The sequence below is a fragment of the Pezoporus flaviventris genome, unplaced genomic scaffold, assembly GCF_033815535.1.
Source record: "Pezoporus flaviventris isolate CSIRO_AGI_PZ_B2104156 unplaced genomic scaffold, CSIRO_AGI_Pfla_v1 ptg000040l, whole genome shotgun sequence".
Lineage (NCBI taxonomy): Eukaryota > Metazoa > Chordata > Aves > Psittaciformes > Psittacidae > Pezoporus > Pezoporus flaviventris.
In genome coordinates this window covers 6,621,588-6,639,736 of record NW_026892588.1, presented here as the reverse complement: position 1 = coordinate 6,639,736, position 18,149 = coordinate 6,621,588, and the positions used below count along the sequence as shown (strand labels likewise).

At 40.3% G+C, this 18,149-nt stretch overlaps 1 protein-coding gene across 1 annotated transcript in view; it reads right to left on the bottom strand.

Moving 5' to 3' along the window:
* The window catches only part of NR5A2 (nuclear receptor subfamily 5 group A member 2), a 94,939-nt gene extending 91,539 nt beyond the window's left edge, over positions 1-3,400 (bottom strand). The window contains exon 1 of the mRNA XM_061465139.1: positions 3,088-3,400. Coding sequence (XP_061321123.1) covers positions 3,088-3,151 — 64 coding nt within the window. The 5' untranslated portion in view covers positions 3,152-3,400. The remainder of the gene's footprint in view (positions 1-3,087) is intronic.
* Positions 3,401-18,149: the final 14,749 nt, after the last annotated feature.

Below are 18,149 nucleotides of genomic sequence, written 5' to 3'. Positions count from 1 at the left end.
GTTAAATAAACATAACTAATGCTTATAAAAATTGCATAGTGTCCCTGATGACACTAAGGGGCTGATTAGAGGAAAAATGAAACTAGTCAAGTAGCTTTGTATTGCCCTGCAATGTGATAGAAGAAAAAGATCATGGCACATCCATAAACATATTAATCAGTCCATACGACGTTCTTCATCTGGAAATAGGATGTACTAATAAGATTTTGTGATTTCCAGATGCCTCTTTGACTGTCTGAGAGTAAACCCAAAAGCAAGTATCAACAACATGGAGTGCCCACTCACACTCCAAATCCAGGCTGGTTATATTTGATTTCCAAGTGACAGATTCACTGCTATTTAAATCATGGATTCTTGTCTGCATTCATGGGACCTGAATGAGGTCCTCTTTGCTGGGAGAAATCTAGGTCATTCTTGCTGTGACACACCACTGATTTATACCAAAACCTGGCTTAACCCCATATGGGTGAATGCACTGGGTGCACCTTTGCAAAGCATGCACTCCCTGAGAAGGGCACCTCTTCCAACAGCAAGTGGCCTGAGGTGGGGTGAGGGCTGTGGAGGCTGTGGCAGCAGGTGCTCACAATCACACCTTCTTGGCCTCCTGCTAGAGAGGAAAAAGCAAAGGAGGTGCTGGGAAGGACTGCACAGAAGTGAAAAGCCAGGGATGGGATTTACTCTTAAGAACACTTGGCCCTGCTGCTCATTGTACTCATACCCTGGGAGGACAGGTTTTCCTTCCAAAGAATTGCTCTCCAAATGTAAATAAGAACAGAATCCAGCTTCCTATTTGGTTCCCCCACCTCCAAGCAGAGGCCCTCAGGGTAGTGCTGTTTATGTTTAAGCCCTACAGGTATGGTGATCAGTTTGAAATGTAGAGTTAGGTGTGCTTTTCAGGGATGCCACCATGGGCTGTGAGTATGCCACACAAGGGCAGAATTCTTCCGCTGACCCAGAGCACACAGGATTTTAGAGAGTTTCACAGGATTTAGACCTCCTTGTTCTGTGCCATGCTTTGTGCATCTGTCCTGGTATATCCATGATACAGCACACGTGTAAGTGTATTTTGGAGGTATAGTTACAGAAGCAGCCTGCTAACCTGTGTCTTCTGCCAATCTGTTTCTCATATCCACAGGTTTTAGGCAACCCAGACTTGCTAGTCTTTTGGAAACCATGAAAATGGCACTTACTTTGTTGATAGTGTCATATTTTTCCTTCCCCTTGTGTTGTAGCCTTTCACTCTGAGAAACCGTATCTAAGTGACCACTCTTCAGATATTTGAGATGTATTATTATTTTACTAACCCAATTGAGAGCAGAGAACCAGAGGCTTCTCCAGTACCTTTCCCTTCCTGTTAGCCAGAAAAAGGGAAAGTCAGAGCAAGGCCCAAGAGAGCAAGGCCCATCTGGGAAGCTGTCCTTGCCCCCATTTTCCATATGTTTCTGGGGTCAGAGCTGCGTAAAGGAGTATCCCATGTCTGTAGATAAGCACCAGAGGATCTCTGACTTTGACTTCTCTGTGGCTTTGATGGGATCAGCTCTCCTGATTCAGGTGTGGCTTGACCCTGGTCACATCCATGTCCAACAGCCTGGAAGCTCCCTGTGCCCTCCGGCTGTTGTGGATACCTTGTCAACACTGCTGGAGTGACCTGTGACTCTCTCTAAGGAGAGCTCCTCCCAGAGTGGGGCTACCACCAGGTACAGCTGGCCAGGAGGCAGGTGGCTCTGGGTCTAGTGGTGTGATCCATGGGACATTAATTCTTCAGCCATCCATTTGCATCCATCAAACCTCATTATGGTGCCGGGCACCCTTCTTGTGGTGGAGGTATAGAGCAGGTGAAGAGCTTGAGAAGGGAATCCCTAGGGGCCAGCTGCCTGGGACACAGCCAGGTCCAAGGTAGGACCCCTTCCAGTGGGCACCCTTTTCCTCCCCAGGAGAAGCAGCAGCTCCACCCAGGAGATTAAGAGCAGTTTTCAGCTATGTTTGAATCTACTTCCTGCAGCTGTTGCTGCACCTTTCATCCCTACAGTCTCAAAGCATCCCTTGGTGGTGAGGTGCCCATATCACACCCGGCATCAGTGAATGCCTTGCCTGCTGTGTGATGACATGCTTAGGGACCAGAGTTGGAAAGTGAGTCCTGGTTCCCACACATGAGCCAAAGCTCCCTTCTTTCATCCTAAACTGTGTGCTGAGGTACAACCTTGCAAAACTACAGGATGTGGAACCTGCAGCTCTGAACAGCCTTCCACTCTGTGAAGGTGAGGTTTCCCTTAGCAAGCCTTCCCCAGCCCCAGCCTGGGTACAGGCTGATGAGGCAGGGGATGCTATTGCCCTGCCAAAGGAAAGGTGCCTCACTCCCGATGTCTGGTGAGAAGCAGAATAAGATGAGATAGGAAATGTGAGGAGAAGGGCAGGGAGGCAACGGAGGCAGGCACTCGTTGTGCTCTGCACAGCCACTGCAGTCCTGACAGCCTGGGGCAGCTGCTGGACAATGCCTCTAGTGCCTGCAAGCCAGAGCAGCCCAAGCCTCCTGGCTTTCCAGTGGGGAGCGGGTGCTGTTCCTGTATGCTACTGAAAGTATTCACTTCCTCACTGCTCTGAAGCCTTAACCAACTTTTATTATCCAACCCGCCCCCAGTGAATGATGGTATATCTGCATTTCCAGCTATAAAAAAATAATCTGTGTTTGACATGTGTATCAGAGAAAAGACCCCAAAACATTCCCGAGGTTTTCTTCAGCAAGAATAGCCAGGCCAGAGGCAATTTAAATCTATTTTTTGCAAGCGTTTATACACTCACACATGCACAATTTCACAGTTATGAGCAATTGTAATAGATAAAGATACCATTAGTTATCTGAGTATGTATTTGATAATCATATTATCTCTGGAGAAAATTGTTATTCATTGAATCATCCTATGTTTTCTTACATTTTTATGTTGTATCATACAGTTCTTTTTCACCTGAACACGTGTACAGATTAATCAGTTTTGTTGGCTTGCCCAATTGTAATGAGTTTTTCAGTTTGGACAGACCAAAGTTTAACGTATTTATGCAGAGTCTTCAAAACAGAAAACTGTTACTTACCAACTGATGTAAGTCCATGTTTTATAGATTCCTGTATGATGGCTGTGTGGGAACCAGAAGACATTATTAGGTGTAAATATACAGTACCCTTGGGTGCAAGGTGAACAGCATTTAGTACAAAAGAGGTGCAGCCTGTAAGCTTTTCTGGCCTTGAGGCCCAGGCTATAATAACCTTCAGTGAAAGTCAGCACGATGAGCAACAACAACAAAAAATATCCAAGAATTCAGAAAGTAACAAGCATGCCTCTGAGTGGACTCTGTACTTTTTCCAGCATTAGTGACCTGCTGTAAACTGTGTATCCCATTTCATGATAGTCTCTAATCAGAAGAATTGGAACTTGTGATAGGTTTGAAACTGTCACGTGATTTTGTACAGCTTGATAAGAGGACCCTGTTATAAAGTGACAGGAAAAGAGATAAGAATACTTGGCAGATAATGGCAGAGAAATGATTAACCTAGAGTGGTGAGGTGCTATGAAGCCTAGAGAGTGGAAGGTTGTAAAGTTGTGGGGTCATAAGATCATACTGAGTGGATGAAAAGCCATACCAATGCAAGTGTAATGACTATAAACTCAGACTTGTGACCTGTCTTCTTGATGTCATCACCTCTTTGCACAGTGGACAGCAAGCATGGTTGTTTTGGCTTCTGTAAACACTCTTTGGATAGCAAAACAAGCAAGAGTTAATTCCTTAAAGGAGGGTCCTGAATGCGCTTGGGGTTTTACACTCTGAGTAACAGCACCAGCAAATCTCTGTTGGTGGTTTGTTAGACAAAACCATTTTATTGCCCCAGTCCTCAAGCTGTAGACTAGCTCCAGGTTGTAGCCATTCAGCTGAAAGCGTACACTACTTTCTCAGTAACAAGCTTTATAGTACGGTTAAACATTGATATCCCAGGACTGTGATACATAGTCTTGTGCTCACCTCTAAGTCTGAGAGGCACAATACCAATTTACAGCATGTCAAATGGGTGAAGGTGTTGCTGTAAACAATTATTACAAAAGTGGGCAGTTGTGTAGATGACTGGATGATTTTTCAGCTCATCTGTGAGTGGGCCAGGTTCTGCTTTCAGAGGAAATGCAAGAGCATAACAGCTCCCTGGGTGATACTGCACTGCACGTCACCATGAGTGCAGTGTGGCTTTTCCTTGCGTGGCAGTGACTCTGGCAGTCTTTGCATCTGTAGCCCAGTAGATTAATTCTGCATACACTTTGTGAGAGCAGACTCAAGCCTGAATAATCAGATGATATTTGATATTTCAAGTCTCTTGAAAAATGGAGTGAAGTTATTCCACTGTGGGCTAGATCTGAAGCCTCTTGAAGTCAGTGGGAGTTTTTTTCTCCTCAAATTTGCAGAGGGCTGTAAAGCAGCATATGCTCTTTTATATATTTTGTCATGATGGTTATACTTTGATGATCAAGTGGCAGACAGGTTAGTTCCTGCTCAAACTGAACTGCTTTTCGTGCTTTTCCTGGCTAGGATGAGAGCTAGAGAGCTGCTCTGAAAATGGGGCTGATGTGGCAAACTCTGCAGCGGTTTGGCCTTGCAGGTAGGCCCCCGAATTATCACTTGGTCTGTGCAGTACTGTCCCTCAGTAGAGCACCTCGTAGCAAGGGTGGCAGGCTGTAGAGGTAAGGCCTGGTTTTCCAAATTCTAATTAAACAACTGCACATGCATTTTGTATGTGTTATTTAATATTCTGGAGTGTATAAATCAGACATTTGTTCACCCAACTAGTAAGTCACAGTCGTGAATACTCATTTTGTCTAGGGTACATGCAGCAAGTGAAATCCTAGAATTTGTAAAAACCTTCCAGAAATCAGGTTTCTCTCATCTTTTTATACTTGTAAAGTGAGCAAACTGTACCAAGCTATCTCACAGCCATGATGCAAATATTATAGGCTTGCAATGCATATGAAATGCCTTAAAGGCAAAACATGCTATGTTACTGTATCTTCCTGTTTATTACAGGAAAAGAAATTAATTTACAAGTCTGATTAAATAGATACTATGAGTGTTTTTCCAGGGTCACTGATATTTTATATCTGGTTAGACTGAGTGAACCTGGAAGCCAGCTTTTACAGCACATTTCATACAAACCTGAATTTGTTTGTCTGTCTATTCTAATTCATTTGTTCATCAAATAGATTTTCAATTCCATTCATAAATAATGAAAACAATATTTTTTTTTTTCCATCAGAAAAAGCATGCCTTTGGGGACTGGGGATAAAATAAACAAGAAATGCTGTGAATGATACTGCGGTTAGAAACTTTCCACTATGTCATCAGAGAATTGCTGGAGCACTGTTGGCCCATATACGAGAGTCTCTATAAAGGAATCTGCTGTTTGTGGGGGGAGAGAGATATTATATCATAGGAAATATAAAGAAACTTCATGCTTTTGGCTTCAAGCGCTGTCATTCCTTTCCTTTTTTTTGCATCAGTATCAAATGTCAGGGTCACTGAAGAATGTTCTTTTTTTCCTTTCTGATACTTTGTCTCCATGGATAGAGGAATATATGCCAGGTGCATAACTAGACAGACTTTCTTTGCCTTTTTTTTACACCTAGTCCACTGTGGGAAAAGAAACCATAGGGAAACTCCAGGACAACCTGTATCAGCCTGTGTTCAACCCAACAGCTTGATAGGTCTAGCAGCGATATGCTTGGGCCCCAGCTGAAAAAAGTACATAATGAGGCATGCAGGTTGTACCACTGAAGCTAAGTACTAGCATTTATGGCTTAACACTTTGCTTCAAATCATAGAATCATAGAATGGTTAGGGTTGGAAAGGACCTTAAGATCATTTAGTTCCAACTCACCTGCCGTGAACTGTGGCTTCTCACGTGGAAGGCCCCGGCGAAGCAGCCACTGACCTGACTCAGAGCAGGTTTTCCTAATTGTGGTTGAAGCAACAGAAAGTAATTTTGTATCTCAGTGGTTTTCAGTGTTCCCCACCACCTTCTTTTTATTTTCACCTTGAGAGAGTGAGACAAGGCTTTTGAAAGGTATTTTTATTATTTCATGAATGCTTTTCTGTCTCAGGTCTTTTAGGAAGAGAATTGATTGAAAAACATTTAGTGTCTTTTTTTTTGTTGTTGCCAGTTCTTGTATGATGAAATAGTCCCTTGTTTGTCTCTCAGACGAATGTCCCTCAAAGAAAGTGAACTTGATTTCAAAAGCTTGGCAACAATCTCTCATTTGACTCTTGCGCATCAAATTATTTTGCAACCATTTACCACAAAAACGGAGTCAGAAGGAGCTCTTGTATGAGCATTTTCACAAATGGCATTTCTTTTGGGCATGTAAGAATGTTAAGAAACAATCTCTGGAAATGGACTGATGAACAGTGACCTTTTCAAAGAGTTTTATTCCCCAACTTGTATATGTTGGTGTAAATTTAGTGAGGTCAGTCAGGATTTTGTAATTTTCCTGTAACATTTTGGATGTCGCTCTGCTGCATCTAGGATGTTCCTTGTTGTCTTCCTATGCCATTGCAGGCTATTGTTGGCTTTATTGTCAATAGATCTCAGAAAAGGTGAGTGTTCAGCACAACACATTAAATGAAGGACATGATCCTCATTCTACTGAAAGTCCAGGGCAAATGTGGCATTGATCCTGGCGTGGTGCCTACCCGGCATGAGTTGTCTGGTCCTGAGACCAGTCCAGTCAGTTTCAGCTGGTGATTTGCTTAGGTGGAAAAAGATTTGTAAACTCTGTTCTTTGATCTGAAAATCACTTTTAAAACTTCTCTTCATTTCAGTCATTCCAGTATTCCTCCTGATCTACCACAGGCATTTAAAATTCTTTTGGATGCTTCAGTGTATTTTCTCCACCTTCATGAATTTTATATTATTTTACATATGCAAAACTAAGGCATTAAAAATACGGCTTTATGCCTTTTCGCCAGCAGTTCTGTAAAATAAATTAGGAGAATCTGATATATCTGGTGATCTTCACCTTTTGGTTTTTTTTTTTCAGTGAAGTAATTATAATACTGAAATGTAAAGTTCTAATCAAGTTATTCCCATCAGCTGATTCTCAATTCCTGTTCAGTCTTACAGTATGACTCCACTATTAAATTTCCTGTTTTGTTTTCTTACATATATATGTTTTACATGTTATGTTTATCACCTCAGTAATAGAATGTAATGGCATTAAATTACATTTCAGCATATGCTACTCCTCCCTTGTGATTTTCAGCATATTCAGGTGCAACTCTGGTGAGCAGAAGCATGGTGAATTCTTTGTGGGTGTTCAAAATGCAAATTTTTTTTCCTGATTAATCAGAATATTTAAGTCTCTCATATGTTTCTGTTCTCTGTTTGGATGAACACAATTTAATAGAAACCATATTTGGAGATTAATAGTGTATTGTAGGAAGTGTAAAATTGCTTCTTGTGACTTCTCCCTAATAATTACTTCCAAAAATTTGTTTCAATGAACATTTCTGCTAATAAATTAACATCTAGAAGGGGAGGTAAATACAGACATTTGTAAGTACTTTCTTAGGCTAAATGAGCAATCAGAAAACCTTCAGGACTGGCCAGGAGGAAATCTCAGTTCTGTGCAAAAGGAAGCACACTTGTGGATCAGAGTCCTTAACAGAAGGAATAGCATGAGCTTTTGTGGGACACAGATTTAGTGCTAGCTCCCTGTGCTGGGGAAATAAAACTACTTCTTGGTGGGAGAAGAGCTATCTAGTCAAGTTTATCTGCCTATCTATGTAAGTAGGTTGAATTTTGATTTCTTTTATATCTCCTTTTCTTCAATAATCTAACATTGGTGTACAAAGATAAATTATACTAATTAGTTACTCATGGAATCTTTTCAAAGCTTATCTAGGATATATTTGCTAGAAATAGGAGCAGAGTGTTTGACTTGGTGAGAAAAGAACAGATTTCTTTCAAACAGGCAGGGGGAAATTACTTCCACGTATGCAGCAGTAACAGGTGTTGTGAACTCATCCATCATCTCACACAGCACTCGGGAGCAGAAACCAGTTTCTTCTTAGAGCACTGTTAATAAAATATCAGGAATACATTACTTTGTAAGGAGCAGAGAAGAAGGAGAGAAGAAAAGGTTTTAAAGTGGATCTTAAGTGGAACTTAGTAACTTTTGAATTTTGTAGCTAGATTCTCTGTTTTCAAGATACGTACATATGTGCAGGGATGATGCTGTTACCATCCCCACCCATTCCCAATCCAAAAAGCCCTCAACACCTTAGCTTGAGGCAGGATGGGAATACCAAGTCTTACTTGGGGAAAATAAATCCTGAAAGAGTCTGCATACTCTGTTGAGTTTCTGGCTAATTTCTACCCCTGAGGGAAGCTGCATGTGTGCTATGCTGTACACAGACTGGCTTTGCTGGAGACCATGGAGTAAGCATGAGCTGAATGCTAGCAAAGGTGAAAGACTGGCAAATGAAAGCAGTTCAGAGTGGCATTTCATGTCTAAGCAGAGGGTGTCTCTTTAATGAAACTCATTGAACCAGGAATAGAAGGATGTCTAGAGACTGATGAACTGCACAACAGCAAGTAATGTATGCTTGATGGACCACCTTCCAGCTGGAGTGAGGAGCAATTAAGGCTTCATGCTAAAGCAGTGGGTCTGACCTGGTGCAGAGGAGTACTTCCACTTCCTTCTATCTTCCCAATGAGCAAGTACAGAATTTGTTCTGATTTCAAAGCTGAAAGAAGGACATTTCATTAGGAAGGACACTGGACAGGAGAGAAAAGTGGGGTAAAGGCCATTCAGAAATAAGGATTTCTGATAGTTTTATTAATAACTGTGAGAAATGTAGCACCTGGCAGGAGAGATAAGTGGATTTTCCTAAGCTTTGTTATAGGCAGGTAAATATTGCTCTGGTTTATGGTACTAATAATTAAACAGAACATTAGTCCTTCTCTTGGCAATTTAAAATTTAAGGTGGTTGTTTTCTGGAGGCATATGCTGAAATCCAAACAACTGTAACTACTTTAGACATAAACTTCACAATAAAACTCCATATGTATGCTGTCCAATGGATGTATTTCATAAACATATATAACACTGAAGAAACACAGTTTTATCATTGTCTTCCAAGTCATCTTGGCTTTATTTACCACTCTTTGTAAATATTGCAGTTATTAAAAAATGGAACAAGTAGACAAGATGTGAGAAATGCTTCATTCCTTCAAGAACATAGTCTCTCTAGTGCAGTTACATGAATAATAAATTAGTACAACATATTAATTAATGTTTTTATATCTTTTTATACAATGTGTCCACAGTTTGTTAGACAGCATACTGATTTTATATGTTTAGACCACAGTAAAAATGCAGGTGACCCTGTAATTAGAGTGCCTATACTTCTGGGGAGAACAGTAGCACCTGAGATTCTGCCTAGTCCTGACTTTCAGAGAGCAGCTTTAAATCAGACTGTTAATGCATCTGCAGTTGCATGCAAATCTTTACCTCCTGTTCAGCCATTTCTGTTTGTATAGTGCCTACACCCAGTTATTTGTCTCAGGCTAGGGCTTCTGGATACATCTACTGCACCAAGAAACATGAACAGATGTTCAGGTATGTTTATTAACTGTGAACTCACATTCTCATCCTAAAACTGTTACTCTTGTTTTCCTACCACTAGACTGAAATGTTTTTCAGTGATCCACATGACACCATACAATTATGATGAAGAACTGATCATGACCTCTGGAAAATACTGTTACAAATACATACACGCAGTAATAAGTATTCAATACAGCAATAGTAGAGTGATAAAAAAAAAAGGAGCTTTTTTTCAGGGCTGGGAGGTCACTAATGGGCTTTAATGGCCCTGATCAGTTTCACCTGAGTCCCTACTCCCCACCCATGGGGCCATGGGCTCATTTAAGTTGCATCTGGAAACACCGTCTGTTTCCTGAGCTGTGCTGCATGGAGGCTTGTTCTTGAGTTATTCTTTGGATTTCCTGACCTTGCTGATTACCTTCAGCCCATGACCACTGGAGCACCAGTAAGACTTGTCTCTACTCTGCTTTATCAGTTCCTGTGCAGCAGGACTATACTCTGTTGGTGAGTTCCCTACCGAGTTTATGCTGTTGCTGTCTTTAGCCCTCAGTGTGTCTCCTCTCAGGGGGCAGCTGGCCCTCAGTGTTCTCTCACAGCTTTTTGTAGGTACTCTCCTTATCCCTCCCTAAGAATGGGCAATAACTGCTTCTATAATGCATGCAGGGACTTACTGGGGACTTTTGTGTGCTTTTCAGTTAGAATGTGGAGTCTTTTCAAATAGCAGTCTGATTGTCTTATGGTTTTCCCTATGTAGTTTGCGATTTTTCATTTCTTTAATAAAGGGGGAAGCAATTTTACTCATATAGCTCACAATGAAGGCCAGATAAGAGCATGCTCTTTCCCTTTGGTAGTGTCTGGACAGGGCACCACTGACCTTCAGAAGATCTTACCTGTGGAGAGCTTGCACCAGCTCCAAAATAGGTAGTGGCTGGGTGGGCACACAGCCCTTCTTGGTTGATCGCTTGTGCCTCGAGAGGGGACAGAGCGTTCATCCAGGTGAAAAGTTAGGACCCTAGCATGTGTTATATGTGGTTTAAGTCTGTTTCTGAAAAGTAACCCTTGTACTTTGTATTACCATTGACTCACTGCCATGTTTGACACTCATGCATCAGTTGATGGGAGGTAATGACTGAACAATAACTATTGATTTTTCATTTCATATTAACGACATGGCAGGCTCTCAATCTGATAATGAGAGTAGGATGCCAGTGTAGACATTCCTATTTGACTGTAAAAGAAATGTCTTCTTGCCTTTCTGGATGTTTGCCTTGTGTCTCCGGAAGCTGTATAGAATGCTCTCATTAAAGCAGCAGAGTTTTGAAATTTATAAAATATACTCTTGTGATAATTTTCAATTTTGGAGCAAGCACCCATTAATTTTAGAATAAATAAATGTACTGGATCAATTATTTACCCAGAGGACACTGAGACAATTTGCAAACAGTGAATAACAGAAGACTGCATGGGGTGGAAGTTCTTTCTGAAACAAGATCAGAATTCAGACAAATTTAGAGAGACACTGACTTCAGCTGGTGGAGGTTCCAACGAGTTCTATCATTTTCTTTATAAAAATAAAGAATTAGGATCTTTTGTAACTTATCCTGATGAGAGCTGTTTTGGTCAAGTCACTGACATCGTAGCTGCATAAAACATTGAGAAGGGACAAAAGCTGAGACATTGTTTGAATTTTCAAAAGTTGATAAAATGTTCTGTAATTTTGCAACAGACTCTAGGATTTTGGCAGGAAGTCAGGCATTTTTATATCCTGTCGTACCAGCAGGCTTAACGACTAGCAGGATGCAAGTGAAGTTGTAGCCTAAAATGTTGCCACAACGTGAATAAAATACACTTTGTTACTCCAAGCACATTCATTTTTACCTCTTGCTGCCTCTTCCTGTTGCTGTCTGATCTTATTTCCCCCCTCCCTTTTGAGCTTAGACCTAATTTTTCTGTCTTTGCTTGGTCCTTCACTGTCTTCTGTTGTGATAGCTTTCCTCTGGTTGCTGCTTCCCATATATATCTGAAATCTTACCTTGGCACCTGCACTACGAACCTCCTGAAATACAGATGTTGAGGATGTTCCCAAGTTACGCTTTTGTGCTGCTTGCAGTATTAGCACTGTTCCTGTTAGTAGAAATTATTCCTTTGCATAGAAGAAGGGCACAGTAAAGAATATGTGCAATGCTAAAATAGCAGGCAATGCTAGTCATCTGAGGTGGTACTCTTGCACTGTAGTCCTTTGGAAGAACAAGGAGTGCTTTTAAGCTTTGAGCTTGTATGCGTTTATTCACCTCCTTTGATAGCTTTTGCCTCAATTGCAACATGGCATTTGGTTCCCCGCAGTTTTGTTCTGCTGGAAAGTTGCAATATACAATGTTTCAGTATCCAAGTCCCGCTCACTACGCTGGATGCTGGAGGCTGTTGGGACCTGCTCCTGATCTGGTCTATGCTGAAAGCAGCTGTACAGGAAGACCTGTCTCACAGGAGCTTTCTTTGAGCAGGACAGTTTGTGAAATTACAGCCTCAGTGGTTCTGCCACATACAAAGGTCCTGTTAAAAACCTCCAAACAACAACAACAAAACCCCAAAGTAAAGCAAACCAAAAAAACTACAAACCAGAGAAAAAACCCCAAATGCCACAGCAAATGCTAAAAAGCTTTAGCTCTGGGGCTTTATAATGGACTCTTAAGGTATTTGAAGCTAATCCTATTGCAAAAGGTAATTTACTGAGTAAGGCCTTAGCTCAGACAGCCATGTCAACAAGTCTAACTCATACATGGGAGGTAACTGTGATAACTTCAAAATTGAATACACATTTATCATATCTGGAGGTGGTCTATTGGGCTGAGTTCTATATAATCTTTATGAGAAGGTGTCATATCTTATCTGTGAAGCAGCTTCTGTGCCTTGATTGCTATAAAAACAACTACAATCCCATTTCCAACCTGCCCAAAATCTAAGCATCCCAGAATTTCCGTGGTTATGTTTTTGATTCTGCCAAACAATCTATGGGATCAGCCGAGTAGAAAATACATGTTAAAAATGTTAAAATTAAACCTCCAAGAAACGTGAGCTTTCCACGCAAGACCTCTGTGCGCACAGGGGAACTCCGAGTTTCACAGATTTTTACCTGTAAGCCTGCAGCTTTCTGCTTATAGAAGATAAAAAGAACCATCTTTAAAGCAGACAGAGCAAAGTGGCTAGATAGTGAAAGAGGTGATCCTCACTTTATCTTGTTGTGATTTCACTACCCACAATGTTGAAAGCTGTCTGCAGTGTAAGGTACTTTGTACTTCTCCTTAAGCCTCAATTGCTTTTATACCATTATTCTGAGAAGCCGTTTAGAGAATTTTGAAGCACAGTGACATGATTCAGTCCTAGAGTCACTCCAGAGCACAAAGGCTGTATTGTCTTACTCTGTTACAGAACTGTTGTTAAGGAGAGTTTGCTACTTGTAGTTTTCTGAATGGCTTATCGTATTTCAAGCATGCCCTACAAGAGGAGAATCCTTAATAAAGTACATAACTTGGAGATGAAGCCTAGTTGGTACTAGGTGTGTGAACATGCCTTTAGGTAGGACATTACTAATGGAGTCCGAATTTCTTCACAGCATGTGTCACATTTCCAGGACCATCCACCTGCTTCATAAGGGGGCACACAGATTTGCTAGTAAGGAATTAGATTTCATTAGATATATCAATGTTTTTATTATGGCCTAATGTTTTTTGCAGCAATTTGCACCAGTTTTACAGAGGTGTGATGTTAAACTAGGGCTATATTATTGGCAGATGTGTTTCTATTGATGTTTTAGTAGAAACCAGGTAAATTATTGTTATCCTGGCTAACCCAATTTAAGTAGATCTGAATGCAGAACTGGAGCGATTTATCAAGTTTTGCCAAGTACTTCAGCAATGTAAATAACTTTAGTTGTATCCATCCTAAAACTGTAAACAGGACAGTCATAACAACAGAAGGGGAAATTCACTAAAGTATAAAGTCTTCAGAATCGGAACAATATTTTAGAAAGGCCAATAGAATTAGCTTGGCTGACTTACAATTTCTGCTGGATTTGTAAGTGTTTTGTTATTTCCTCAGTTTAAATGGGATGAAGTGTTATCAGCTGAAATCCAGCAGCTACAGTCTTAGGGTGAAATGGAGATGGCTGGGAGAAGACAAAGCCCTTTTCTTCTTCCTTTAGAAATCTCAACATCAGCAGGGCACAACTCCACCTTATGCTTCCTGAATGACTGGGCAGAGAGATCCCTCCAGTATGTAAGGAAGCAGCCTTACTCCCATGTCACATGTGGTTTTCAAACAATTACGTCATGTTCTATGGACTCTTGCATTCCTTGTTCATAATTTTCTGTGGACAGGTTGTGTTTTTTTGTTGTTTTTTTTTATTATTATTTGTGTTAATTTTTTTCTTTTTATGTATCAAATGAACTAAATCTTTATTGGTGTTCAGGAAAAACAATAGTGTGAGACAAAGGTGTTTTAATTTATATAAGCAGTTTCTATACAAAAAGGGATTCAGCTCTGTTAATAGGGGAGAACTATTCTGTAGTGTGGTTTCTTGTACATCTGTGATAAAGTGAAGCACATCTCATCCTAGTAAAGGAAATGCAATATATGAAGCTATTAGAGATGACCTGAAATACAGACTAGAAAAAATGTCCAGATGAATGCATAAAAATCCCATTATCATGCTGGTATTTGTGCTGAAGCAAACTATTTCATAATCCAAACCGTTATGTGGGGCTGCTATACAGGATGAGTATAATAAGGAAGCATAGCAGTTTGTTGATCTTTATTATGTAGTATAGACAACATGCACTGGAATTAGTTTGAAAAGTGTTAAAAGTGCATTTTTAGTTGTGTGACATGATTTGTGCTAAAAAAACCCAGATGAGAACTGCGTAACAGCATATAACGTGTATGAGGTGGTTAGAATGCTTTTGGTGAGCTTTAAGCAGTGTTTAAAATCCCAATTCCACAGGATGTTTTTATCTCATGAAATATTAGTAGCATTACCCCTGAGATCTATTGTATTTCAGTGTCATATTATTGTTAAATGTTCCTTCTGTCTGCAACACTGTGCAATATCTGTTAATCACTCTTAAGATATTGTGATTCAAAAGAGTTTTGTTAAAGTCAGTATTAAGCTAAGGTGATTCACATTTGCTGAAGAACTAGTCCAAGGTTCATAAAGCTCATTGAAATAAGAGATAATGGGTACCACAGAAATGCAAAATATTATATCAGTGACATAACTGGAAGAAAACTGTCTTTAGTTTTTGCTGATGAAAAGACACAAAAGTCTGAAAGAAATTCTTAGCCACATTATAACTTTAATCTACAATGACTTCTGTTTTTCTGGTATTGGTTATGTATTTTGTTATACATGGAAAAATACCTTGCTGAATTCAACTGTATTCCTCTACCTCAGATTGACAGTAGTTGAACTGTTTCTTCTGGTATGACAGCTGCTAGAACTTCTGTATGAATAAACTGAAGCAAAAGGATTTTGTAAGGGTTTCAGTTTAAAAGGGAGAAACTGTTTGTAATGCTATTTGTATTTTAAAAATGCTTCGTCGGAAAAGCCAGCTTTATCGCGTTTGGTTTTGCTGCAGGGAAAATGTTAAGGAGGAAGATGCACATTGCATTGCAAACTTGATTGATGCTTCTACATGCTATCATGATAGAAATAATTGTGAACAGGGAGGTGCCTCAGTGACACGTGTGGTTGGCTCTGTCAGTTTTGAGGCTTGGCTATTCTTTCTGGTTTTGCTCCAGTTGAGCATCTGGGAATTTACTTCAGTTTGGGAACCTTGGCCAGGGAGCATGGGAGCCTAAGCAGGAATGATGTCTATTTGAACTGGCAGGCAGTGAATGACTGGTGCTGAGCATAAGTAATCCATGTTGTGAAGTTTGCCGGTGCCATGAATTTTGAAAAAGTACCTAATGTCAGTATTCCTGAAATACTAACTTTTTGAGGCATAGAGGTCTGTCTTTTTGAATATGCTTGAATAAAGCATAAGGTAATCCCTCCTGTAAGCATTATGCATGTGCATCCCACAGTGAAAAATGTGTGTCCTTGGGCCTGGTGGGATAAATTCTCCCCTCAGTTACGTGAGAGAAAGTGCAGAGTAAAGTCATAGCTGTTGCTGATTTCTTCAGTACTTAGTGTTGCAAATGAGGGCTGAATTCATACTACTGTCTATCTGGTATTTTGAATAGAAATGCTCGCTGTGCTGAAACATACGTTTGCAAGAATGTGTCTCTGTAGTTTACATTTCCTATTTTAATTTTTGAGCCATGTGTAAGAGACTCCAGGGAACAGTGTGTACTGTCAGCAAAAGTTATCTTTTTGATGAATCAGGCACATTGTTTGTACCCCTGCATTTGATAGACATGTTGTAATAAGGTCCTGAACTGCTTACTGTGTCTTTATGTACCTTCCCTCTCAGCAGTTGTAACTATTGTGCTGCTTGACCTATATTAATGGTACTACAAACAACAAGTTTAACCATTAACTTGTTGAGCCCTGTTTAAATAGATTTTGTCAAGAGATGAGAACTGAAGATTTAAGGAGGTAAAAATTAAAAAGAGTTCTACCCAGTGTGAAGTTTTTCAGTGCTTACTGAGCTGATGTGGAGGGTGGGGGGGAGTTTGAAGACCCAAGAATAAAGCTTAACTTAATATTATGTCTGAGCAACTGGTGCCATTCGAGGTATGGGAAAACAATCTTGGATGGCTTGCTCTTTAAGTAACTTGTGCATTTTATCTCTTTGGTTATTCCAAAATGGCATGCTTGGTGTGTTATCTATGTCCACTCATACTCTGTAGCGAGAAGAGTCTGAGAGGGTTACACTGAAGGGGGGTAAATATTGTCTGCTACTGCTGCCTGGGAAAAGGGAGACTGGCTCTCAGTCACCTGTGAGGAGACAGTGCAAGCCAGAAAGACTTCAAGTGAAGGGAGCCAGTGTTGGACTAGTGTGCTAGGCACAGAAAGAGCACCCTGATTTAGCTTGACTTAGTTGGGCTACATCTCAGGAGCTGTGCAAAGAAATTGATTTTTAGACTATTTAATAAAAGCTGAAATTAAAATTTCTGATATATATGACTATACCATCTCAGAAATAATCAACTGTGATAACTGCTCCATGTATGCACAAAGCCTATAGCAAATACGTGACGGTTTGGTATCTTGTGTGATTTGATACTTGAAGGAAACTGATTGATTGTGTGTCCCAAGTTTGAGATCAGCATTTTTTGACTGAGGTCCTTAAAGGGAAACCATGCAAAAGTCAAATGGGGGTGGTGGTGGGAATTGGGATCAGGGAAAGTAGTATGTTCCTGGGTATTCTTCTAAAACCTCTGTCTTCCCTGATAAAGCTGCCTCATATTATGCATGCACGCATTTAAATCTGCTACTGTTTCCATTTGCTGCTTATCTTTCTCTACTGGGATTTCACCATTCGGCTGCACAGAACATATGTAAGGTGTCTTGTGCAATCAAATGGTGTGTGTCCTGCTGGATCCTGGTGACTGAGAGTGCTAGGAGTGTGTGCTGTAGCAAAAGTAGCAGCTGATATTCATAGGTGCAAATATCTCTTAATTTTCTGCAGCTGGGCTGTTCTAAGGTGTTATTGCAGCTGTGAATTAAGCATTAGGTAGCCCTGTGCGCACAGTCACAGCTGAAAATGAGTGAAAATCCCTTATGTTCGAGTCTGTTGCAAGGGCTCTTGCAGAAATACAAATTGCATATTTTACTCTAAGTGCAGCAATACATGCAGTTTAAAACATGCTTTAGGAATGTGTGGTATTTGTATGTTGGTCCTTATTTTGATATTGTTAAACTGAGGTGAGTATAACTTCATCTGTCTTGTCTCAAAAGGTGTTTTTTTTGAAACAGGTAAACTGAGACAAATCCTTGTCATCAACAGTCTTAGAAGTTAACTGAATAGTACTGTTTGGGCCTTGATTTGAAGATTGCAAACAGCTTCATAAACATTTAATTAAACTGCAAAAAGCTTTGTAATGGGAAGGGAAGCAATGAGCAAGACTATTAAGAATTTATTGATGTATAAAACAAATCAGTGAGGAAAGCCCATGATTTTGGGTGCCAGATTTCTCTAACCAGTGACTTCTTTGTCAGTCTTGGATTCCCAAGGAAAGAGAGACACAAATTCATCCTTACAAGGAAGTGATCTCAGAGTCAACAGGAAAAAACAGAAACTTTGGGGAAGGCTCACTGGGAGCAAATAAAAATCCAACTGTGCCAACAGTTTTCCTTGCCTCTAGGTTTCTGTAGTTGCACTTTTCGCTCCCCTGATGACTGTAATTCCCAAGGTTTTTATTAAGCAAGCTAAATTGGTGAAAAGCCTGTGTTTAGGTGATTCCTAAGCGTTATTTCTGCTTACATTAGTTTGTAGTTTTGTTTTTTTTTTTAATTCCTGAAATTCTACAGAAATAATTTTAATTGAAGAAAATCTGTTTTAAACTTTTTCC